Here is a 25,303-nt window from a genome sequence, read left to right on the forward strand (position 1 = left end):
ACCAGGGAGGAGAAGGCCACTTCCCCTCTGCCAACTCATCACTCTGCATTATTCCTGAAGCTGGTTCTGCCCGGGCGGCAGGGCTCCTGGACTAGGTCCCCCTGCCAGTCCCTGGCTCACAGCAGCCAGGGATCACACGCCTAAAACCCTCCCCACACAGCGTTCCCACCAACAATGTCGAGGCACACTTCCTTCTATTCTTCTTCTTGACAAAGGTCTTCAATCTTCAAACTGAGCGCACACATTTCCCAAGACAAGCCTCATCTGTGGCAGTCCCCGTGCGTACCGAGTGGACTGGCAAGGAAGGCCGGCCAACGTCAAAACCACGGCTGGTGGGGAGCATCAAGGCAGCCCACTACCATTTATGCAAGTTTGTCTAAAGTGTGGCTCGAGGTGTGGCCCTGGGTTCCCTCCCAGCCCTACAGGAAAACAAAATCACACAAAGCAAAGCACAATCCATGTGCACGTGTAAACGTGTGCATGTAAATGTGTGCAAACACAGGTACATACAGCAACAGCATAACACGTGAACTGGACGCCACCAGATTAACAAGAGGAGGAGGAGCCAGAGGGTGGTGCCCAGAACCGGGCATGGTGGGGGGACACCGGGCGAGGGGTGGGTTCCTGACTGGCTCTGCTCTCAAGTGAAGCCACGTTAAGGTAATTATTTGAGGTTCTGAGGGGAACAACCTAAACTTAGAAAAAGGTCAGATGAAAACGCGCGGCTGTGCATGGAGAGAGCAAGCCGGGCGGGGCAGCCAGACAGACGTCCGGCCAGCCTGCCCTCCCTCAAGGACTCTCATCCCCAGTCCTGCCTGATGCTTGTCCTGGAGCTGCTGCCCCCCCCCCCCACACACACACACACCCGCCTGGCCAGCTTCAGAAAGCTCCCTCTCACTCTTTCTGTTACTGTGTGCGGCGCGAGCAACCATGAGCAGCAAAGTCTCTGGCGACACCCTGTACAAGGCGGTGCGGGAAGTCCTGCATGGGAACCATCGCAAGTTTCTGGAAATGGTGGAGCTGCAGATCAGCTTGAAGAACTATGATCCCCAGAAGGACAGCGCTTCTCGGGCACCACCAGGCTTAAGTCCACTCCCCGCCCTAAGTTCTCTGTGTGCGTCCTGGGGGACCAGCAGCACTGTGACGAGGCCAAGGCTGTGGATATCCCCCACATGGACATGGAGGCATTGAAGAAGCTCAACAAGAATAAGAAGTTGGTCAAGAAGCTGACCAAGAAGTATGATGCCTTTTTGGCCTCAGAGTCTTTGATAAAGCAGATTCCACGAATCCTGGGTCCAGGCCTAAATAAGGCTGGTAAATTCCCTTCCCTGCTGACACACAATAAAAACATGGTGGCCAAAGTTGATGGGGTGAAATCCACAATCGAGTTTCAGATAAAGAAGGTGCTATGTCTGGCTGTTTTGTTGGTCATGTGAAGATGACAGATGATGAGCTTGTGTACAACATCCACCTGGCTGTCAACTTCCTGGTGTCATTGCTCAAGAACTGGCAGAATGTCCTGGCCGGGCTTCATACATCAAGAGCACCATGGGCAAGCCCAGCGCCTGTATTAAGGCACATCGTAATAAATCCTAGTGCTACCATCCCTTAAAAAAGAAAAAGAAAGCAAGCTCCCTCTCGTCCCCTCCCTTTCCCTTCCCTCCTCAGATGGCTGGTGGGACCGGGCCTTCCCATCCAGGAACCAGGAGATGTGTAGGTGACGAAGAAGAGTCCCCTGGAGAACTGAGCTCCCTCTGCCACAGGAGGTTGGGCTAGAAGTGACTGAGACTCATTAGAAATGCCCTGACCAGGTGTGGGGGTGCTTATCACCTGGGGCTTGATAAAAACAGACTCCTGACCTCCACGGCAGGTGTGAGGCCTAAAGACCTGCACTTCTAACAAGGCCCCCGGCTGGCTGGAACCACCGCTCTAGCCCACTGAGCAGCTGTCCTGTCTAGCAGCTAGGGAGCATTCAAAAATGCAAATTCCAGAGCCCTGACCCCAGCAGAGCCCAGGGCAGCAGGTCAGGAGGAGGAGTGAGACTGGGATTATTGGTGGTCCTCAGGGTCCCAGCCACACTGCCCTACACCCCAGAAAAAACGGCAAGAGCCCTTTGTTTCAGCAGACTGTCAGAGGTCAAGTTCAGCTTTCTTGCAAAAGCAGCCCATGTTCCTCAGGAGAGACCCCATCTTTCCAATGGCCCCTCCTCTACTGGGCTGCAGAAAAGGAAGTAAGAGCAGGGAGTAGAACAGTCTCCTGCAGGACAAGACCCAGGGCAGGTGGCAGAATGTGTCTGCCAAAAAGCTCCCAAAGGGGAGTCCTACCCACCGGGGCAACCTCTCCCCCACCCCACCCATCCCAGGCATTCCACCTTCCACTGGGCAGGCTAAGCGGTCCTCTGGGAAGTGTCTGCAGTATTCCCCTGCGCAGTCACGCCAGGTCAGGGGACGGGGGAATGGCAGGATATGCAATTGTATATATGGCAGGGCCACAATGACACAGAACAAAAACCATTCACTCGAGAACTGAGAGGAAGCACTAAAAAATGGTCACAGCGATTGTCTCCCAGGAACAGGGGTGGGCTCGGGGGTGGTTTGGATTTCTGGCTACTTATTTTCTAAGCTGTTCATAAAGAGGACGTGCAACTTCCACCATGAGAACTGAACTTTATTTTGCCATAAATCAGAAAGAAAAGATACACAGCAGAACACTGTCCACTCTGAACGCACAGGGCCCTGAACACGCGCGTCTTGCTGGGTTGGGTTTCTCCAAGCGAGCAGGCTGGGAGGCAGTGACCACTTGGGCTGCCCTTTGCCAACACACACACCAGCCCTACCCTCAAATAGCCACAGGGCAGAGGGCAGAGAACTGGGGTGCAGGGTCCTCTCACTTCCCAGTCCTTCTGGGCCCAAGTCTGGACTGGCCTTTGCTTCCTTCATGTGATCATTTCATGTCTTCTGCGGCTCTACACAGCACCAAGAGCAGCAAACTGCCTCTCAAACAGACACTATCTGCCCTGGGTCCAGCCCAGACCTGGACCTCAGAGCAGCTGGCCACCAACAGCATGAGGCCTGCAGAGCACCGGTATGGCCTGAGCTGCGCAAGAGCTGGGCGCTCCACACAGTTCTTGGAGGGCTGCGGATACCCCACCTCTCTGCCTGAGCACTGCACAGCTGCTGGAGGAGACGCTTCCCCTACCAGGCACACCTGGGCCAGAGAGCGCCTACTAGAGTGTGCCGCTGGCTCTGGCCAGCCCTGCAGCCCCTTCTGAACCCTGAATTCACGTCTCTCTCATGTCCACATCCTGCCCAGCTTTGAGTCATCTGAAAAAAAAAATGGGTTTTTTTGGTACCAGGGATTGAACCCAGGGGCGCTTAACCACCAAGCAAAATCCCCAGCCCTTTCTCATATTTTTGAGAGGCAGGGTCTTGCTGAGTTGCTTACAGCCTTGCTAAGTTGCTGAGGCTGGGTTTGAATTCTCAATCCTCCTGCCTCCCAAGTTTCTGGGATTATAGGCATGCGCCACCGAGGCCAGCTCATCTGAAATTTGATAAGCAGCCTTCATCCAAGTAGCCAGAAAATGCTGACAGCATCAGAACAGGATGCTCCTGCACCTCCTGGCTCCTACCCACACCCCTTGCCCTGCTCTCTCCTTCCCATGACCCTCTGAACCCAGAAACTCAGTCGCCCACAAAGTCTATCTCAGGTGTCACCTCCTCCAAGAAGCATTCCCGACCTCCCTCCACCCCCAGGCTGAACTGGGGTCTCCTCTCCTGAACCTCAGCACCATCTGCTCTCAGGCACCTGGCACAGCACCAGGAGGGCCTGCTCCCCACACACAGCACCTGCACACAGGGCCACGCCCCAAGCACCTGCTGGATGCCAGTGCAGCCCCCAGAGGCCTTGCCCCAGATGCCAAGTTACAGGCAACACAATCGCCTTTGCCCAGTGGACACAGGGAGGCCTTAGCTGCAATGCCTCTGCCTACTGCATGTCTAGCCAGAACACGGCTCCCACAGATAAGGAAACAAACCCACTTTGGTTCCCAGAATGAACTCTGGGGCCTCCCTCCTGAGCGCCAGTCTCCTCCTCAGTCCTCTGTAACTAAAGGACAGACTGGTTTGAAGCTCCCAAGGGGATGCTCAAGGAGCTGAGTGCTAGGAACAGGTCTCAGAGCAGGGCTGGCCCTGGACATGCTGAAACCTGGCATGAGTCTGTCAGAGGCTTGTTCTTGAGCTGAGGTTCTCATACCATTTCCCTGGGGTCCTAGGAGGAGAAGAGGCCACTGTGACTGAGCAGAAAGCACTTGGTCCCCCAACCCCCAAGACAACCAGAGTGACTACCCCTTCACCTGGGGACTCAAGAAAAATCACACAGGGAAGAGAGTTTCATTGCTAAGAAAAGGCTCGAAGATCAGCCTCCCGAGGTCCACGGCTGCAGTCCACTTCCCATCGCTACCAGCCATGCAGATATCACGTACTTGGTCACAGGTTCTCGGCTGGCCCTCCGAAGGCTGGGGCAGACCCTCCGTCAGCCTGTCTCACCCCTCAAGCACGCTGATCAGACCCAGGGGCCTCGGGAAACGCCTTCTCCTCCGAAGCCTGGCGCCCCAGCTGGCCACCTGCATAGCCCTTCCTGGCCCCTGCATAGCCCAAACGTGGTCCCTTCTCCCCGTCCACCCTTGTATGGCTCCTCTAAGAGTCACAGAGCCAGGCGCATGGACAATAATCCCCTTCCGGCAAGTTCCCAAGCTGAAGACCGAGGCTCCCTGGGCCTTCACAGTAAGGGGCGCGAACCCACCCACTGCGCTGAGTCAAGCCGGGCAGCAGCTCAGCCTCCCACAACGCCCACAGGAGGGCTCAGCAAGCAGCTTCCCAAGGCCACCACTGCCTGGGGCTTCCCACGAGGAGGAGCTCCAGAAGGAGGCCCGCCCTACCTGGTAGTAGGTCTTGATGCTTCTCACCAGGATGGTCAGGTTCTGGATGCGAAGGTTCACGTCGTTGTTGACGTGCCTGTTGATGCGCTGATTGGTGGGCCGGGGGTCTCTGCGGGAAGAAACAGGACAGTGGAAATCGCACCTCCTGGCCCGTGTCACACTTCCTTCCCCAGTCTCCACCACCCTTCAGTCCTCTAGTCCCCTGAGCCTCGTTAGGCCCTGTTGACTATGAGGTTGTGACAGTGCGGTTCAAGTCAAATCCTAACTGCCAGGGCCAAGCCAGGACTCTGGGAGAGACTCCCCTTCCCACTGCCCACCCAGGCACTGGGCCGCCGCGGCCCTCATCAGGCGGCTTCCATCCCTACTGTTATTGGCACCATAGGGACAGTCACACGTCAATGAAGACCCACTGTCACACTGTATAAAGATCCATAACCTACACTGGGCCCAGTGGCACACGCCTGGAATCCCGTCAACATGAGAGGCTGCAGCAGGAAGATCCTAAGTTCAAGGCCAGCCTCACCAACTTAGGGAGACCCTCAGCAACTCAGCAAGACCCTGCCCCTCAAAATAAAATATAAAGAGGGCTGGGCATGCAGCTCAGTGGTAAAGTGCCCTGGGGTTTAATCTCCAGTGCCAAAAATAAATAAAATAAAAACTAAGCAAGGGCTGGGGATGTGGCTCAAGCGGTAGCGCGCTCGCCTGGCATGCGTGCGGCCCGGGTTCGATCCTCAGCACCACATACCAACAAAGATGTTGTGTCCGCCGAGAACTAAAAAATAAATATTAAAAATTCTCTCTCTCTCTCTCTCTCTCTCTCTCCCTCCCTCCCTCTCTCTTTAAAAAAAAAAAAAAACTAAGCAAAGTAAGTGAAATATCAAGAAAAATAAGAAACATGATTATGTCTAGAAACTGATATACCCCGTCTAAGGCACTGCACAGTGTACAATGCACCCATGAGAAACGCTAGGAGGCAAGTCACCCCTGAGGGGACCCCCCCAAGAGTCGTTTGTATTCCAACCTCAGGCAGAGGGGAGGTCTGGCCAGGACGTAGCTGGAAGGCTACACCCCTTGATCTGGAATCTCTCCCATCTACGTGCAGGGCCTCTGTGTCAGCCAATGGCTAGGTCTAGGGGCCAGATTCAGCGCCCACCTTCCTCAGCTGCCCTGCTTTTCCTGACAAAGGCTTCCCCTCCAGTCCCTGTCCCAAGACACCTCCAAGGACTGACATCTAACTCGAAGCCCGCCTGTGGGGTTTCATCTGTCATCCACACACAATGATAAAAGCGCAGGGCCTCCCGGGGGCTGGTGTGGGGAGTCGAGGAAGAGAGTCTCAAGCCGACTGGCTCCTTTAAAGCCAGCAATTAATGGAAAATTGAGGAACAGAAGGAAAAACCCTACACATCAAAATCATGTCAAATGTCATTGGAAGTATAATGCTTTTTTGTAACACAAGCTGTTTAAAGTTCAACCTTTAAGTAAATATTTGACATATACACGGTGCATCTCAGCAGTGCCCAGAGCGTGCAAACCCTTCACGTGCCATAACCAGCCATGGACTTATTCAGTCATCCCATATCTGCTAAAACAGCCACACTGGGGCAACCAGAAGACCTCTTTCTAATTGTCATTGTCCCTGCACAGTGATGGAGTCTGGCCAAGACATTTATTTACATGTTCCACGTTTCTCCTAGAGCCATTCATTACAGAGAAAATAAAGGTTTACAGTTCCATTGAAATTAATTTAGGAAAAGAGGTGGCATTCGGAATTTAACCACAAAGGCATTTCAGCTACAGAGTGTTCTAGCATTTCAAAATAATTTTTCTTCCAGGTGCAATTCTCCTCCCTTGACTGTAGCTACCTTAAGAGATGAGAAGCGATTCCATAGTGACAACACGCTGCTTAACAGAGCAGCGCTCAGAGAGCAAGCAGGGCTTTTATTGCCGTACCGCTACTGCAGTACCAGACCCGTGTAAGGCAGACAGGGCCACCCCAGAGTGCCAGGGCCCAAAGCTTGGCATTCACTGCACAAATCCTCCACGCGGGCAAAGGCACTGTGAGCATCCAGGGCCAGGGACCCAGGTGTCCCTCACATCACATCAGGCTGCTTCAGACCGTCCCTGCTTTCGTTCTCCCCAATTCTGGGAAGAAAGAACTAATTGAAACAACATTCCAAGGAAACCTTGACATTTGCTGTATGACTAATTAGACTAATTACTGTGATCATTAGTACTCCCTCATTTAACTAAAGCTCTGGGGTGAAGAGAGGTTATTAGGAAACAAATGAAGACCAAAGGCTCCACCCTGGTGAAGGAAGCCGGGTTCCACCCACCCAGCACCCCCACAACTCCCACCTCTCTGGGCTGCACAAAGTGGGAGCCAGAGGCATAGACAGATTGCAGTCCAGGCTCCAAGGCCGGCCACAATTCTCTGGGCCTCAGTGTGCTCATCTGCAAAATGGCCACAGGATCCTTCCAGCCCTGAAGGACATCATTCCATGAAGCCACGGCTGGTGACCATCCTGGACTGGGCTTCTATGCCAGGAAAATCAGGTCATAGCTACCGCACCACGCCCCCAAAAGCTGCCACTAACTAAGCAGAGATCTTTTACACCACGGCCCCAGGACATAAAAACCCCTAGTGCTGCAATAGGACCTCAGAGGACAGGAAAGAGACACATCCGTGGGGCAGCTGGCCCAATGTTGGGGAGTTCCAAGTTCAAGGTGTGGGGCCCCCAGGCCCTCAATTGCATAAAAACTTCTAACTAGAAAAAAGGAAGTCAACTCTTGCTAGACTCTAAAAGGGTTAGAATTTAAGATTACAGCAACCTTGTCCCCTTCCTTAGGGAAAGCCAGTGTCTAAGTTTTGGAAACATTCAAGAGACTTCCCAAATTTAAGCTGAGTCAAAAAACTGTGGGGAGTCAGGTGCAGTGGTGCAGGCCTGTAATCCCAGCGGCTCAGGGAGTTCAAAGCCAGCCTCAGCAATGGCAAGGCACTAAGCAACTCAGTGAGACCCTGTCTCTAAATAAAATACAAAATAGGGCTGGGGATGGGGCTCAGTGGTTGAGTACCAAAAAAAAAAAAAAAAAAAAAAACAACAGTAAGTGTTGGCGTGGATGTGGCGAAAAGGCACACTCAAACTGCTGGTGGAACTGCAAATTGGTGCAACCAATATGGAAAACAGTATGGAGATTCCTTGGAAAACTTGGAATGGAACCACCATTTGACCCAACTATCCCACTCCTCAATTTATACCCAAAATACTTAAAAACAGCATAGTATAGTGACGCAGCCACATCAATGTTTACAGCAGCACAAGTCACAATAGCTAAATTGTGGAACCAATCCAGATGCCCTTCAATAGATGAATGGATAAAGAAATTGTGGTATATATACACAATGGAATATTACTCAGCATTAAAAAAGAGTAAAATCATGGCATTTATAGGTAAATGGATGGAGCTGGAGAATATTCTGCAAAGTGAAGCAAGCCAATCCCAAAAAACAAAGGCCGAATATTTTCTCTGATATGTGGATGCTGATCCATAATGGGGATGGGGTTGAGGAATGGAGGAACTTCAGATAGGGCAAAGGGGAGGGAGGGGAATGGAAGAGACATGGGGGTAGGAAAGACAGTGGAATGACATGGACATCATTAACCTAAGTACATAAATGAAGACACAAATGATGTGACTCTACTTTGTGAACAACCAAAGACATGAAAACTTGTGCTCTATATGTGTATTATGAATTGAAATACATTCTGCTGCCATGTGTAACAAATTAAATAAATAAAAATTGTGGGGGCTGGGGTTGTGGCTCAGTGGTAGAGTGCTTGCCTAGTATGTGTGAGGCCCTGGGTTCAATTCTCAACACCACACATAAACAAAATAAAGGTATAAAAAATCAAATTGTTAAAGTTTGGATTGGGCAAAGGGGAGGGTAGGGAGGGGAGGGGTCATGGGGCAGGAAAGATGGTGGAATGAGACGACATCATTACCCTGGGTACAAGTATGACTGCACAAATGGTGTGACTCTACATTGTGTATAACCACAGAATTGAAATGTTGTGCTCTATCTGTGTACAACGAATTGAAATGCATTCTGCTGTCATGTATAACTAAGTAGAACCAATTTTTTTAAAAAATTGTTTAAAAAAAAAAAAAGAAGAAACTATGGATTTCCAATAGAGAGATGTCTGCAGTATATCACAGGTTAAAAAAAAAAAAAGATAAGAAGATGTAGCATGTGCCCATATGCATATAAAAATCAATACACACTTTACACAACATCTGGGAGGAACCAGAATATTAACACTGCTACCGCTACATCACAAAATTATAGATGATTTTTACTCTGCTCCTCTGTATGCTCCTATTCTCCTACAGTGGACATAAACTTTTTATGTAATTTTTAAGGACTCAAAGCCCTCTTGAAGATTGTTATTTATGTGCTACAACCAAAAAAGGAAATTACTGGGCCGGGATGTAGCTCAGTGGTAGAGCACTTAAGGAGGCCCTGGGCTCCATCCCCAGCACCATGGAAAATAAAAGGTGTGGGAGGATCGCTTCCATTCATTCCCAAGGAAAAACCTTTTTGCTCCACCATTTCTGCACAACACAAACTGATTCACTCAACAGGTATTTGCCCTTTTATCCTCGGCTTCTGCATCTGCAAAATGGGAATATGAACTCCTCTGGGAGGCACTAGGGGCGGAAATTAGCCTTTAAATGCTTTTTAGAAGCTGAAGAAACTCCTCATTGGCCTAAGGATGCTTCCAACCTCCAAATAATTAATGTATTACCCTGAATTTTGCAACTAGCACAAAGAGTCAGAAAGGAACCTGAACAAAGAATTGAATTTACTGCCACCTACGTGGGGGCACAAGCTCCCGGCCTGAGCCCCCAGTTTCCTGCTGCACTAGACATCCAAACCATTGGCACCTCCCCTCATGGCACAGCTGCACAGGGGCACAGATGAGCACATGCGCACAAACCAAGCTCCTGGCCTCCTGAGGACCACAGTGACTGACATCTGCCGTGGGACATTTATGTATGCATCATCTTATTTACTCCTCCCTAACCTATGATCTACCACCCCTTTATCACTAATCAGGAAACTGAGACTCGGAAGGTTAGAGTAATTTGTCCAACCTAACAAAACCAGTAATGGCAGGATAAGGATTCGAATTCATCTGCCGGACGCTAAGGTCAAGGCTCTAAAGCAATTTCCTACAAAAGAATCCAAATCATCTCCAAAGTGAATCCATCCTTGCCCACAGAAGGTGCTTACTCAGGACCTAGTCACAGGCTCTCCAGGGCATCCCCTGCCAGGCCACTGAATGTCACACTCTCATTCAGGAACTTGCCTGTACCTGGGCCTCCCCTGAAAGCTGAACCCATAGGGCTTTCCTGCTTCTAGGTGACACTGATGTCACCAGGAGGACAGGGCCAAGAGACTACTACCACAGCCTTCTAGGGTTGCCAGAGACAATGGCCAGGTACGGTCACATGACCCCACCTCTAACCAGCCTCCAGATGGCTCCGGAGTGTTAGGTAACAGCCTCTTATCTGCCACCCCCTGTGCAACCCAGCCAGCAAAACTGCTCTGCCATTTCCGGGGGCCACCAACTTGGGGAGCATTTATCAGAGCGGACCAGCTCACGGTCTTGGGCTCCCAGCACAGGAGATAAGGCCTACCTGCGCCTTAGCCTGACATTTCTCCACTTGGCAGAGGGAAAACTGAGGCCCGGCTGAAGTACAGAATCGGATGTGGGGCCAGGCCTTCTGCCCAGGTCCAGCTTCACTTCAGACCTCATCGGGAGAGAGCGGAGGCCGAAAATCCTACGGCCCTTTAGGGACTGAGAATGTGGGGGAAAGTCAGACTGAAACACAAACTCTAATGGGGAGCCTCTGACTTTTTCTGGACTGTAACGGAGCCGGAGCCCTGGGCCCAGAGCTGGCACAGCGTCTCACAAGAGCCAACAACCAGCGCCCCACGGAAGAACTGTACTTCCCAAGTCACAGATGGGAAATGGAGGCACCAAGTGGCATGTCCCACGTCACACTGCTAGCAGGAAAGAGACCTAGGGTTCAAACCCAGGCTGGCCACCTAGGCTGTCCAATAGTGGGGCATGAGTTCTACTGATTTAACTTCTATGGTCCTGGGGATTGAACCCAGGGCCTTGCCCATGCTAGGCAGATGCTCTACCACTGAGCCTGAGCCTGAGCCCCAACCCCTATTTCTTAATAAACCACAGTAACTTTTACAGAGTGAAATGGTGTTCTTTTTTTTTTTTTCCCTTGGTAACCAGATCAAACCCAGAGACACTTAACCATTGAGCCACATCCCCAGCCCTTATTTTTTATACTAGGGCCTTGTTAGGTTGCTGGGGCTGGCCTCAAACTTGCAATTCTCCTGCTTCAGCCTCCAGAGCTGGGATTACAGGCGAGCGCCACCAGGCCCTACAGCTGTTGTAAGTCACAGTTTGAGGCATTTAGGAAAGTAAAATGTATTCTAAAGATCACTTCAAACACCCCTGACTCCAAAGGTCCCGATTGGCAACCACTTCCAGACAGACTCTGACCCCTGATCCCCAAGTAGGACACCTTGTGCTGCTGGGGTCCTGTGCCCACCCACTCTCTCCGCTGTCCTCCTCCTGGAAAGCCTCTCATCACCTTCCTCATGCCTGATCCAGCTGGAGGGACCCAGGAGAGCCACAAGCACACCAGGTTCCCACTTCGAGAATGATCACCTTGGCTTATCATCCGCAGAGGAAAAAATATCATTGAAAACTGCCAGGGGAGGGGAGCAGCCCTTCAGCCCCATTTAGCCGCAGGCCAAATGCGAACAAGTGATGAGCTGGCATTTCTCAAAGGAATGGTCCAACAGGCTTTCCTGATTTACAAGCAAGTGGTAAACGCTTCAGGAATTCCAAAGGTCAGGGAAGAAAAGAGAAACAGTCCCAGGGCTTTTGTTCTCCGGGGCTGCCAGGGTGTAAAGCTGAATGAAAAGGAGGCGACACTGCTGTTTTTTAAACAGTCTCAGGCTCACTTGGGTAAGGACAGGTTGAAGTTTGGTCATGACACCAATGAAACCCAGCAATCTGGGGAGTCCAGCAGAATGTGGGGAGGACTGCCGGAGCTCTGCTGCCCCAGGAAAACTCATTTCATCAAGGTTCTCTGAGAAGCTCAGCCAACGCTGACAATAGATGTGTCTTTTTAGAAGCTAATCAAATACTGAAGACCAGTGAGATTAGAAGCACCTTATATTTTAAGATGGCAGGGTCTCTCCCACAGCATGACACCAAATGACAAGAAAACAAAAGAAACAATGTAACAGGAAAATGTTTTGAACAGACCTTTTTAGGTAGAATCTATTACCTATCTTTTATTTATATCTTTCTGGATATGCCAAAGCAAACTGTTCATTCTCCTTCGCTGGCCACAAACGAAGCTGATTCCCAGTAGCTACTGGATTTATGCTCAAATATGACAATGCGCTCGTTCATAGGTAAGGAGGTAAGAGTAAGGAGCTGACCCACAGAGATCAGGGTGTTTCATTCTGCTTCAAGTGACTGTGAATCACACTGACTCAGTTCCAATATGTTCCTTGCAGCTTCTGAGTTAAAAACAGAATGCAGCTGTAGGAGCCAACACCTACATTGTGACAGGCTGTCAATCAAACGCAGACAGGCTCTGAAGAACTCAGCAACAGGAAAGGATGTGGTCAGACATATACACTAGCAAGTCAACTTCTACCAAGACCTTGCTTAAGTCGCATGCTTCCAAACAAACAGTTCCCTGGATCCAACTCCTTGTGCATCTCCTAACGGACTGACTCTAAATCCATTTCATGCAAAGGGACTTAATCAACTGCACTTGCTTTGGAATCAACTGAAAAAGGAAACCCAAGGGAACTCAGGCAGAGTCCTAACCTAAAGTGAAACTTAATAGTCACACTAGGATGCTCTCAGCCCACCCCTGACACTTCCTGAAACAAGACACTCTCCGTTACAGTTCAGTGCCCCCCAAAAGAAAAGGGGCTTTTTCATTTCATTGCTCAAACCACAGTTAAGTCCTTGAGTTTGAAGTCAATCGCACTATCTACACCTCGTGAATGACAGTCCACTCCAAATTTCCTTCATCCAACAAGCAACCAGAGCACAGTCCTGGATGGAGGTCTTTACACAACCAAGAAAGCTGTAAAAGCGCCCTGTAACACTGAGATATGGGTGTCCCTCCAACAGGCAGCCCCTCCCTAGCCACCTTGCATTCCACATTTACAATCTTAAACTTCTACAGCATCATCCTTTCCCTCTTCTCTGAAGAAGGCAACTTACATTTGCAACATGATTTGGTTCAAAAGGATGCCGTCCACTAAATCCATATACAGACTCAAGTTGTCCTGGTTGCCGCTTCCAAACGAGCCAAAAGTTTTCACCTGCCGGGAGGTGGAAGAGCAGAGAAAAAGAGAAAGGCAGGAAGTCACTCAAGGGCACAAAACACCGAACGCTCCTCGGGCAAAGGCGGTTGGGTTGGTGTGGACAGAAGGGGATCACCCACGCCCCTGCACACTTCAGCAGGCACCGAGCCTACCCTTCTCCCAGGGCCTCTGTCCCCTCGCCGCTCCGGGCAACGGCGCGAGGCAGGAGGAGGAAAACTTCCTGGGCACTTTTCTCCAGCGTCCGAGAGCGCGGAGGATAAGGGGGACTTTTCAATAAATTTCTCACGTCTCAGATCCACTGGAAAGCAGTGCGCCCACCCCAGCCTGTTCACGTTCCCACTTGGCGTCCCCCATTCCCCACCCGTCACCGCCACCCACCGGCTGGTCTAGGGGTTCAGAAACCCACCAGGGTATTTTGCGGAGAGCAAGCAGGGTCCGTTTCGGGAAGGACCACTCGGACCCCGTCGGCCCCGAGGCCGCCAGCCCAGCGCCCAGCGGGAACAGGTGTACCCGCTCCGCCCCTGGCCCAGCCGCGAGCGCGCAGCCCAGCGCCCCCGAACTGCAGGACGCCCAACCCCACCACGGCCGGCGGCCACCTGCTGTGTCCCCTGCGTCCGGGTGGGCACCCCGGCCCGGCAGGAGAGGAGCCAGGGCACCAACAAAGAGGCAGGGAGGCGGCGCACTCACCCAGGTCACCAGCGGGCTCTGTAGGAAGAGCTCCATGAGCTCCGAGACAGTCACGTCCATGCTGAGGCTGCGCCCCCCGGCTCCGCGCCCCGCGTCCGCGTCCCCCGCGCCGCGGCACAAAGCGGCTCCGGCAGCGAGCGGCGGGCGCGGGGCTGCGGCGGCTCGCGCCCGGGAGACAAAGGCGGGGCGCGCGAGCCCACGTTCCGCGGCTCCGGCGGCCCCGCGCCCCGCCCGGGGCTGGGGGAAGGGGAGGGCCCGCCGCTCGGGGAGGAACAATGCGGGCGGCCCCGCCCCTCGGCGGCCCTGGGCGGCGGGCGCGCCGCCTTGCGGTGCCTGCTCCCGAGCACGACGCGGGGAGGCTGCGCTGGGCGCCGGCGGCCCGCACGCGCGCGGATTTGGGAGCCCCGGGCCCGGCTCCCCGCACGTGGGCCCCGCCGAGCGCAGCCGTCCCGTGCGTGGGGCCACAGCACGTGGCGCCTCCCTGCGCGCGTGCGCCTGCGGCGGGCCCCGGACGCCACGTGCTGGCTTGGGGCGCGTGGGCACCGGTGCGCGCTGGGAGCTGGACGCCTGCCCTGCGAAGCCGCCGCGGGCAGCGGCAAGCACGCGGCGCAGGGTCCCGGCAGGTGCAACCCCCAGACGCTGCCTAGAGGCCCCGCCCAGGCTCGTCCCTGGAGAGTCCAATCCGCGCCCCTCACGGCTGTGCCAGGCGCCAGAAAAGTGCCGGCGACCACGGGGTGCTGGGGTGGGCCCAGGGGCATGTTGGGCGGGGCTCAGGCCCAGAGGCCAAAGGAGGAAACTTTATGTTGAGTTTAGACTGTAAAAGGGCTGCCTCTTGAGCCCCACCCGTGCCACCTTCCGGGCCACCTGCCTTCTGGAAGTTCCTGTAGGAACCCGGGGATGTGGTCGCACAAACCTGGCCACATCCCGGCTGTGACTCTACCCACCCTTCACCCTCCAAACTACCACCACCTTGCCACTCAGTGGAGGGCAGCCAGATACCAGCCCTAGGTGCATAGCAGTTGACAGGGTACAGAAAAGGGGGCAAGGGTCCCTAGTTGGATGGAAGGAAAGCCCCAGGGCGGGATCCCCATGCTGAGACAAAAGCGGTGCGAGACAAGCGGAGCGAAGATGGAGGCTCCAGAGCCTTAGTTCCAGGCTAGTCTTTGCCACTTGATCACAACCTGTAATAATTTTCACACCACTACCCGGTCCTTGTTCAAGCACAATATACGATTTAACGAATTGAATCCTGACTGTAAACCGTTTCTCACCGGAGTCAACTGGCAAGAGGTTGACTTGAAGCGCCTACCATAATGCTCAGCAAGTATACAGAAGGCACTCAATCGCTGCCGATTGGCTCATTAGTCATTTTTGAAAGTTGGCCCTGTCAAGTGTTGAGGCTGCGACATCTGCTGGTGACCTGTGGCATTACGGCCCAGTTCTGGCTGTGAGTGTGTGAGATGGTGGCCAAGTTCGGAGTGTCTAAGGTGTGGAAGGCACGGTACCAGAACACACAGAGACTGCGGAGGAACCAAAGTTTGAGGACTAGGTGGTTGGGGCAGGGGGTGATGGCACGTGCATCAGAAATTCATTAGAAGAGTTCCTTGATTGTCCATAAAGAAATTCGGTTAGAAAATACATGTGATGTGCATCCAACATCCATCTCCTTAGCAGTAAGCGGTGCCAATTGGCCAGTGTTTTTTCATCCTAACCTCAACAATTTTTTTAGGTTATTTATCTAATAAGCATACTCTTTTGCACTAAGAAATGTATTGGACAAATGGTTTGTGACAGTTCCTGCCGCAGTCTGGCTGGGCACAAATCACCAGCCGCCACAAAGCACTTGTATCTTCAAACAGGAAGCTTTATTGCCCGAACTCCACCAGCACTCCATGAACACTCTCAACTTCCACGGGGTCCACGAGAACTCTATGAGAACTCCAAAGTAGTAAAGGTAAAATATAGTAGTAAATATAATAGTAAAGGTCAAATATACAATTGAATACACAGCTTAACATAACCATCATCATCTCAATGGCTCCTTGGCGCCACCTCTCAACCACTCCCAGGCCATGCGTCATCCTGACTCAGCAGTGGCCCTCAACAAGTTGAAGACTTTTCCCATCATGGTGTGGGAATTTTTCCCTGGGGACATTGGCAGTCTCTGGGCCACAGGCACCTCAGGAATTTCTCTTCCAGGTCAGTTAGCTGTGTGGGTTCATGACCCACTCCCTTGTTCCCTGTGAGGTGGCTAGAAGGTGAACTGGATGTGCCCAGGTTACATGTTGAAAGGCTTCGAAGGACAGGGTGACCTGGGCCGGTATTTCTTATAAGCCTTTTAATCTGTGAAATCAGAATAAGAATATTATTCCTTTGCTAGGGCTTCATAGGGTAAATTTGAAGTTCAAGGTGATGCATAAAAAGGGGTGTAGATGCTGGGCACGGAAGCACATGCCTGTTATCCCAGCAGCTCAGGAGCCTGAGGCAGTAGGATCACACATTTGGGACCAGCCTCAGCAACTTAGCAAGACCCTGTCTCAAAATACAAAATAAAAAGGGGTGAGGATGTGGATCAGTGATAAAGCACCCCTGGGTTAAATCCCCCACCCCATGCCAAAAAATAAAAAAAAAAAACAAAGAAGAAGAAGAAGTAATACTTGTAGTTGTTGCAGTTGAGTAGATATTTTAAGTTAGTCACAAATGTCCTTATTCTTTAAATGGCCAGTTCTCAGTTGGATTCATTTAACTTTGTCATTTCACTTTGAGATTTAAATAAGACTTTTTAAGAATACATTCCTGGGGATATAGCTGCATAGTAGAGTGCTTGCCTTGCATATACAGGCCCTGGGTTCAATTCCGGCACCACGGAAGGAAGGAAGGAAGGAAGGAAGGAAGGAAGGAAGGAAGGAAGGAAGGAAGGAAGGAAGGACATTTCTGCATAAATCAGTGTAAAATAATGAAACAAACCTATAACAAATATTATATTCTATGATGGTTTTATATTCCGTTACAGGTTTGACATTTTAGAATATTCTTAAAATATTGAAAAAAAGTTATTATTGTGAAATTCAGGAACAAAATTAAAGATTTGAAGACTTTTTTTTTTTTTTAAAGGAAGAGAAAGTTATTTTTTTTTTTTAGAGAGAGAGTGGGGAGGAGAGAGAGAGAGAGAAAGAGAGAGAGAGAGAGAGGAGAGAGAGAATTTTTTTTAATATTTATTTTTTTTTAGTTCTCGGCGGACACAACATCTTTGTTGGTATGTGGTGCTGAGGATCGAACCCGGGCTGCACGCATGCCAGGCGAGCGCGCTACCGCTTGAGCCATATCCCCAGCCCAAGATTTGAAGACTTTGGAGATGTAAATGCATAAAAGAATATCTATGTTCCAGTCAATCCCTTTAAAGGATTTTTTTTCAAAGAATAGGAAATAATATATTAAAACATGGAAATATGGAAGTTTAAATGCAATATTGAAAAACAATATGCTCAAGTTGAAAGGGTAAAGATTCTAAGCTGGAAACCTTGAATTAAAATGTAAAAGATTAGGTACTATTAAGTCCCTCTGTTACACACAGATTCCTGAGATAGTTAAGACAACGCCCTACTGGCCAAACTGCACAGGGCCCGAACCAATCAGTTTGAATGTGTACCCAGTTTAGAAGTGACCAATCACCCCTGCCCAGCCTGTTCCCGCCAATGAATGGACTAATCATGTATCAGAGTTGTTGTTCAATTTTCCCGCGCCTCATGATGATTTGTTCTGATGTATGCAAAGCCCCCCCACCCTCTCCAAAAAGTGTACTTAAGCTCTGCTTGACCTCTGCTCTGGGCTGCTCTCCCTTCTTGAGTGAGCACAGAACCCCAGCGCGCTGGTACGGATCCCTAATAAATCCCCCTTGCCATTGCATGGAGCTAGTCTCGTGTGGTCTCTCCTTCTCCGACGCTTCGCCGGACCCTTACAAAGTAAACATACTTCTAACCATTTTCTTCTGCCTGTCACTTCCTCTGAAAGATACAGGTTGAGCCATATGAAATTGCTGGTTTTGTCAAACTTTGGCCTATAAAAATTACCATTTCAAATGGTTCAACCTAAAGACTAACAGTAATTTACAGTGAATACTTACTGAGTACTTATTATTTTAGTCAGCATTCTAAATATTTTACTCATTTAATAATCACAACAACCCTAGGTGATAGGTACCATCATTATTCCTATTTTAGAGTTAGGTCTATACCACAAATGGATGCTTTATTACTGGATAAGTGCCAAACATTGTGGTAAGCACATTGAACAAGACATGAAACTGTACAAGAGGCCCTGGCTCTTCTATCCCTGGCACTGCACATGTGTTACCGCTGTTGGCCGGTGACGGGTCCTTGCTTCCTCAATGTTGGAGAATAACACCAGAGAGCACGCCGAGGCAAGGTCAGAGTAGAAATTAGAAGTTTATCAAAGGACAGCAGAAAAGACTTCTCCCGGAGGAAGAAGGGAACCCAAGAGGTGGAATCCATGCGAGTGCGGTTGTCTCCCCTTTTTATAGTTTGGTGATGGAATGTAAGGGGGAAGGGTTGGGACACAGGTTATCTGGGCAGGAAGGACTTCATTAACACTTCTTTGGGATGGGCTATCTTCAAATCTGCTGGGGCTGTTCCCTGGGTTCCATTAACATTCCTTTGGGGTGGACTTTGGCCTAGGGCCTTTCCATGAGTTGTCCTGCGTTTCCCAGAATCATTATCAGCATGGCCTTCATTTTAGATTTCACTCGATATTATGTTATTAGACCTGATTTACCTAACTACACTGACTACCTAATTTTAAATCTGGCTTCACATGCGCACACAGACACAACACAAATCTTGTTATGGTTTGGGTATGAGGTGTCCCCTGCAAAGTTCATGTGTTTGGTCTCTCTCTCTCTCTCTCTCTCTCTCTCTCTCTCTCTCTCTCTCTCTCTCTCTCCCCCCCTCTCTCTCCCCCTCCCTCCCCCTCCCTCCCTCCTCTCTACTCCCCTCCCTCCCTCCCCCCTACCCCCCTTCTTGGCTGCCATGGGCTAAGCAGCTTCCCTCTGCCGTGCTCTTCCACAATGATATTCTCCCTCATCTCAGATCCAGAATAATGGAATCAGTCGACCATGGACTGAATCTCTGAAACTTTGAGCCTGAAATAAACTTACCCTCCTATAAGTTGTTCTTTCAGGTATTGGTCATTTCATTGGTCACCCCAATGAAAAGTTGACTGACACAAACTCTCAAAAAAGAGTAAGAAATAAAAACAAAGTTAAATCTTCAGCATTTTTAATAGCTACCTACATATTAATAAAAATGATTAAAATGGGGGGCTGGGGGTACCACTCAGTGGTGGAGAGCTCATCTTATATGTATAAGGCCCTGGATACAATCCCCGGTAGTGAAAAAAAATGCAATAATTTATTATAAAGCTGCATTATTAGATGAGACAATATAATATAATTTTGCATGAGAAAGGCTTACACAAAATCTGAATAGAAAACATATCTGTTTGGGGCCAGCAGACCTTTGGGTCTGAGTCCTGGCTCTGCCCTGTTGGCAATGTAACTCAAAATAAATTTCTTGGCTTTGCAGCCCTGGTTTCCTGTCTGCACAATCTGGCTATTACTGTCAATCTCCCAGGGCTGTGGTGAGGACTAGGAACCCTCTAGGTAAAGTGCCTGGCATAACCTAAATGATTGCTAAAATTACTAAATCATTAAAATTACTGAAGCACTTGATATTTTTTCAAAGCATCCTCATGTAAATGAGATCCTTGTTTATCACAGCATTTCAACAGAGAAGACAGGTTGATTCATGTGATCTATCTAAATTTTCTCAGCCAATTTGGGACTAGGTTGAGCTGGGAATTCCAAGCAGGTCCAGGCTCTCTCTTGCTGACTACACATTCTGAGACAGGGGCCATGTGAAGCCGTGTGTTGGCTCAGAACTGTGTTCTCTGGAACCTAGTGAAGGCTAGGTGGCCCTGACTGTGAGAGCCCTGGGAGGTACAACACATGATCATTATTACGTCGCTGGGATTTTTTGAGACAGGGTCTTACTATGTTGCCCAAGTTGGCCTCAAATTTCTGGGCCCAAGTAACCTTGCACCTCAGCCTCCGGAGTAGCTGGGACTTTGGGTACATGCCACCATGTCCAGCTATGAAGCATCTTGGGAGGCTTGTATAAGGTCAGAAATAAGGTAAAGGAGGGTGTGTTTGACTCTGTTTCTTTCAGGGACTCCCAAGAGGCTTTGCTGAGGATGGGGTATGTGCCCAGGGCGTATAAGGATGAGTAAGAATATGCCTTGCAGAGAGCTGAGCACAATACTCCCGACAGAAGGCACCCATGGGCAGAGGTGTGTGGAGGGAACCCCACGGGATGAGGAGCCAAGGAAGGTGATGCTGGTGGGGCAGCCTGGATTCCCCTTGCAAGGGGCCTGCTGGGCTCAGGCAAGAGTTCAGCTTTATCCTAAAGAAAAGGGGAGTCAACGAAAGTCCTGAGACTGGGCGAGGACTTAAGCGGGTTTGCATTTCAAGAGAATCTTCTCTGTACAACCTCGAGAAATGGATTAAAGGGGGGAAAGTTGTGGAGATAAATCAGGAGACTTCAGCAGTGATCCCTGGGAGAGATGAGTAGAGCCCACCCTAGAGCTGTGGGTGATGAGAAGGGCTAGGCAGTGCTCTGAGGAGGGTGGGGATGGGGGAGGAAGAATGAGTTGCCACCAACCCTGGGGAGCCCACCTATCTCTCTCTATCTCTATCTCTATCTCTTCTGTGCTAGAGATTGAACCCAGAGGCCTTAGCCACTGAGCCACATCCCCAGCCCTTTTTTACATTTTATTTAGAGACAGGGTCTCACTGAGTTGCTTAGGGCTTCAGTAAGTTGCTGAGGCTGGCTTTGAACTCTGTGATCCTCCTGCCTCAGCCTCCCAAGCGGCTAGGATTACAGGTGTGCTCTACCACGCCTCCGCCAGTATTTCTCTAATAGCCTCTGCTTGGACTGTGGCCACTGGCAAGAGGGAGCTCCCCAAGCCCTATATGAATCAGAATCTGCATGTTAACAGGATCTCTAGTTGATTCCTGGGCACTTTAAGAACGCTCTGGAAAGCATGGCTCCCCTTCGCCCTTTCTTTACCAGCCAGCCTCCAGCATGAGCCGCGATTTGGTAAAACGTGCTGTGAGGGCACAGGCCTAGAGGACACATCAGAACTTGAACATGTCATGGTGCCTGGCATCAGACACCCATAGGGAATGGAAGAGAAACAAGGTCTGCAGTGGCAGGGCCACCCAGGTGGCACAGCATGAGGCAGTAAATGGCAGGAAGAAGCAAGAAGAACCAAAGAGGGTGGCTCCTATCAGGACTCCACCCCTGTGCCATGATTCCACATGTGACAGCAGTAGGAGAGACTCTTGAGGAACACCACAGCAGGGCACATGTTCCACAAAGGTTTGCATGTTTAAGGGATCTTAAAAACTCCACAGGGAGTTGACTCCAAGTCCCTGCCCTCAGCTACCTCAGCTCTGCTCACAGCCAGTACAGAACAGGACCAAGCATTTTAGGGCCTGGTGCAGGCTCTGAACACGGTTTCTAATTCTGGGGTTCTGAAAACACCTTTTATGCTCAAGCCTGAAGACGTGAGTGAAGCATGAGCAATAGAGGGCAGTGCCACTTCACCAGCAGAGGGCACCCTCGGGCTTCCACGACTTTGTGACCCCACCCGTGAGAAGTGGAGCTGCCTGCAGTTTTAATTTGCTGTCTCCAATGTTGAGCGAATTCCAACATGTGGTCATAAGCCAGCTTTCAGTATCTCTGTTGGTGAACTGAGTGTTCCAAAGCCTTTTGTCCATTTTTTCTGAAGGATTTTTGGACAACCTAAACCTTTTTAAAGGTTCTTCATAGAGATTAGGGGGTTTGCCCATTCATGCTGTATGATGCCATATTTTCTACCCAGTGAATCGTTTGTCTCCCCGGTTTGCTTTTGGTGTTTGTGTTTGTACGAAAATTTACATATTATTATATTCACATTTATCAAAGTGGTGAATGACATTAATTGACTTTCAGATGTTGAGCCAGCCTTGCCTTCCTGGGATAAACCTTGGTTGCCATCAGGATTTATTATGTTTATGTATTATTAAATTCAATTTGCTAGTAATTTGTTGAGATTCACTGAGAATTTTCACATGTATACTCATGAGGGGTGTTGGTCTATAGTTTTCTCTTTTTGTAATGTCTTTTGGGGAGGGTCAAGTAACAATGACTTCATAAAATAAATAGGGAACTGATCCCTATTTTTCTCCCCCTGGTGCTGGGCTCGAACCCAGGGCATTGTATAGTTCTTCCTCTTGGTATCCTAGAATACTTCAATACAGTTGTCATTATTTTTCCTTAAATATTTGGTAGAATTTGATTCATTTGATTTGCCAGTAAAGACGTCTGAAACTAAAGTTTTAGTTGCTGATTTTATTTTATTTTATTTTATTTGTACCAGGGATTGAACCTTTGGGCACTTAACCCCTGAGCCACATCCCCTACTGTTTTTATTTTTTTATTTTGAGACAGGGATTAGCTAAATTGCTTAGGACCTTGCTAAATTGCTGAAGCTGACCTCAAACTTGCCATCCTCTTGCCTCAGCCTCCAGAGCTGAGTTTACAGATGTGTGCCACCATGCCCAATGCTGGATTTTTAAATTTAATTTAATTTTATTTAGTTGTAGATGGACACAATACTTTTATTTTATTTGTTTATTTTTATGTGGTGCTGTGGATTGAACCCAGTGCCTCATGCATGTTAGGCAAGCACTTTATCACTGAGCCAAAACCCTGGCCTTGGATGGTTTTTACTACAATTAAACTCTGAGAAAAAGATTCATACCAAAGCATGATTAATTTTTTAAATTATTTATTTATTTATTGCAGCACTGGGCTGTGGCCCCAGCTCTTTATATATTTTATTTTGAAAAAGGGTCTGACTAAATTTCCCAGGCTGGTCTTGAACTCAAAATCTTCCTATCTCAGCCTTCTGAGTAGCTGTTATTACAGGTACAGCCCTTCAGGTCCTGTTTACAAGTTCAGTTTCTCTGATACAAACAGATATGAAGTAATCAGGTTATCTATTTCTTACAGATGAAGCTTTGGTAGTTGGCACCTTTAAAGATTGTCTCCATTTGATCTTTTTTTTTTTTTTTTTTTGGATTGGACTCAGGGGCACCCCACCACTGAGCCACACCCCAGCCATATTTTGTACTTTATTTAGAGACAGGGTCTCACTGAGTTGCTTAGCACCTCGCCATTGCTGAGGCTGGCTTTGAACTCAGGATTCTCCTGCCTCACAAGCCGCTGGGATTACAGGCGTGAGCCACCATGCCTGGCTCCATTTGATCTTAATTGTCAACTATTCCGTCATAGACCTGTTCCCACTGTACCCATATTGAACCTGTAATGTCCGTGGTGGCTGCCGGTGTTCCTTTCCTCTTTCACGTTTGCTTTACTTAGTTGTGTTTTCCGCTCCTTTTTCCCTGAGGTTAGTGTAGCCAGATGTTCATTGACTTTATTGATTTTTTTCCAAAGAAAAATATTGCTATTATTTTTCTTTCCTTAATGTCATTGATTTCTACTCTCTATCTTGTTCTTTCTGCTTGGTTTAGTTTGGATTTAACTTCCTTCCTTTGTGGTGCTGGGGATCAAACCCAGGGCCTTGCGCACACTAGGCAGGTGCTCTACCATGGAGTTACATCCCTGCCCTCATGTTTTTGATTATGCGTCAGATCTAGGAACCCATTGCCAACTCCAAGGTCATAAACAATTGCCTCTAGACTTTCTTGTAATAATTTCATGGTTTTGTGCTTCACTAAGGTCTTTCATCCATCTTGAGTTACTTTATATGAGGCAAAGTCACAACTTCATTCTTTTACGTTGACTATTATTTTAGCTCCATTTGTGGAAAAGATTTCTATTTCTTTGTGTGTGTGTGTGTATGTGTGTGTGTGTATTTTTTAGTTGTTGGTGGACGTTTATTTTATTTGCTTATTTATATGTGGTGCTTGGAATCAAACGCAGTGCCTCACACGTACAAGGCAAGCACTCTACCGCTGAGCTACAACTCCAGCCCCAAGATTATTATTTATGGAATGACCTTGGCAACCATATTAAGGTTGTCCAAAGGAACAGAAAACACACACCACACACACACACACACACACACACACACACACACACACACAATACCCCTATTATTTCACTTCTGTGGTTTCAGTCACCCTTGCTCTGAAAATATGGAAGATTTCAGAAATAAAAATTTCAAAAGTTCAAATTTTCTAATGTTCTGAGTAGTACAGTAAACTCCTGCACCTTCTGTTCCCGTCAGGACATGGGTTGTCCCTTGTCTAGTGTATCCACACTGTATATACTACCCACCCAGAAGGCACTTAGTAGGCACCTCAGTTATCAGATCTAGTGTTGCAGTTGTGGTACTGTGGTGCTTGTGCCCTAGTGACCTTTTTTTAATATTTATTTTTTAGTTGTAGTTGGACATGATACCTTTATTTTATTTACTTATTTTTATGTGGTGCTGAGAATCGAACCCAGGGCCTCACATGTGCTAGGCGAGCGCTCTACCACTGAGCCACAACCCCAGCCCTCCTAGTGACCCTTTTCTAAACTTAATAATGACTTCAAACTGCAAGAGTTGGTATGCTGGCAACTCAGATGTGCCAAAGAGAAGCCATAAAGTGCTTTCTTTAAAAGGAAAGGTAAAAGTTCTCAGTAAGAAAATCATAAGTAGGCTGAGGTTGTTTCTGTCCGTGACACTGAAGAAGAACAATTCATACTGGTTTTGGTGTCACATCTCCAACTGCAACAGTTACACCACTGTGTGACCAGTGCTTAGTTAAGATGGAAAAGCACTAACTAACAGAACACAGCTCTGTCCATGGTCCAGGCATCCACTGGTGGTCTCAGAGGGCATTCCTTGTGCATAGGGGATGGTGATGTTCTTTTGGAGTGCAACCCACCTTCTAATGGGCCACCCTTTGTACCTCACCTTTAGGGGTCTGCTGGGACTTGAGTCTAGTTATGGGGTTACAGCAAAGGTGGATGACGTACCCGGGTCCTGAAGAGAATCAAAGTGTCTGGCATGGAACTACCCAAAGCAGGGTTCACCTCTCTGACACAGAATGCCACAGATGGGGTGCCCAACAATAGAAATTTATTTCTCACAGTTCTGGGGTC

The 25,303-nt window shown here is 49.2% G+C and overlaps 1 protein-coding gene and 1 pseudogene across 2 annotated transcripts in view; one reads left to right on the forward strand and one right to left on the reverse strand.

Annotated features, from left to right (window-relative positions):
• CCDC88C (coiled-coil domain containing 88C) overlaps positions 1–14,504 on the reverse strand; it is a 113,396-nt gene extending 98,892 nt beyond the window's left edge. Inside the window, exons 1-3 of the mRNA XM_081289062.1 lie at positions 14,070–14,504; positions 13,279–13,379; positions 4,937–5,045 (exon numbers count right to left, since the gene is read on the reverse strand). Coding sequence (XP_081145188.1) covers positions 4,937–5,045; positions 13,279–13,379; positions 14,070–14,129 — 270 coding nt within the window. The 5' untranslated portion in view covers positions 14,130–14,504. The remainder of the gene's footprint in view (positions 1–4,936; positions 5,046–13,278; positions 13,380–14,069) is intronic.
• LOC308647383 (large ribosomal subunit protein uL1-like) lies at positions 407–1,596 on the forward strand (annotated as a pseudogene). The gene has a single exon. The product of its transcript is annotated as a large ribosomal subunit protein uL1-like (transcript).
• Positions 14,505–25,303: the final 10,799 nt, after the last annotated feature.

The sequence above is a fragment of the Spermophilus citellus genome (genome assembly GCF_964194105.1).
Source record: "Spermophilus citellus genome assembly, chromosome: 4".
NCBI lineage: Eukaryota > Metazoa > Chordata > Mammalia > Rodentia > Sciuridae > Spermophilus > Spermophilus citellus.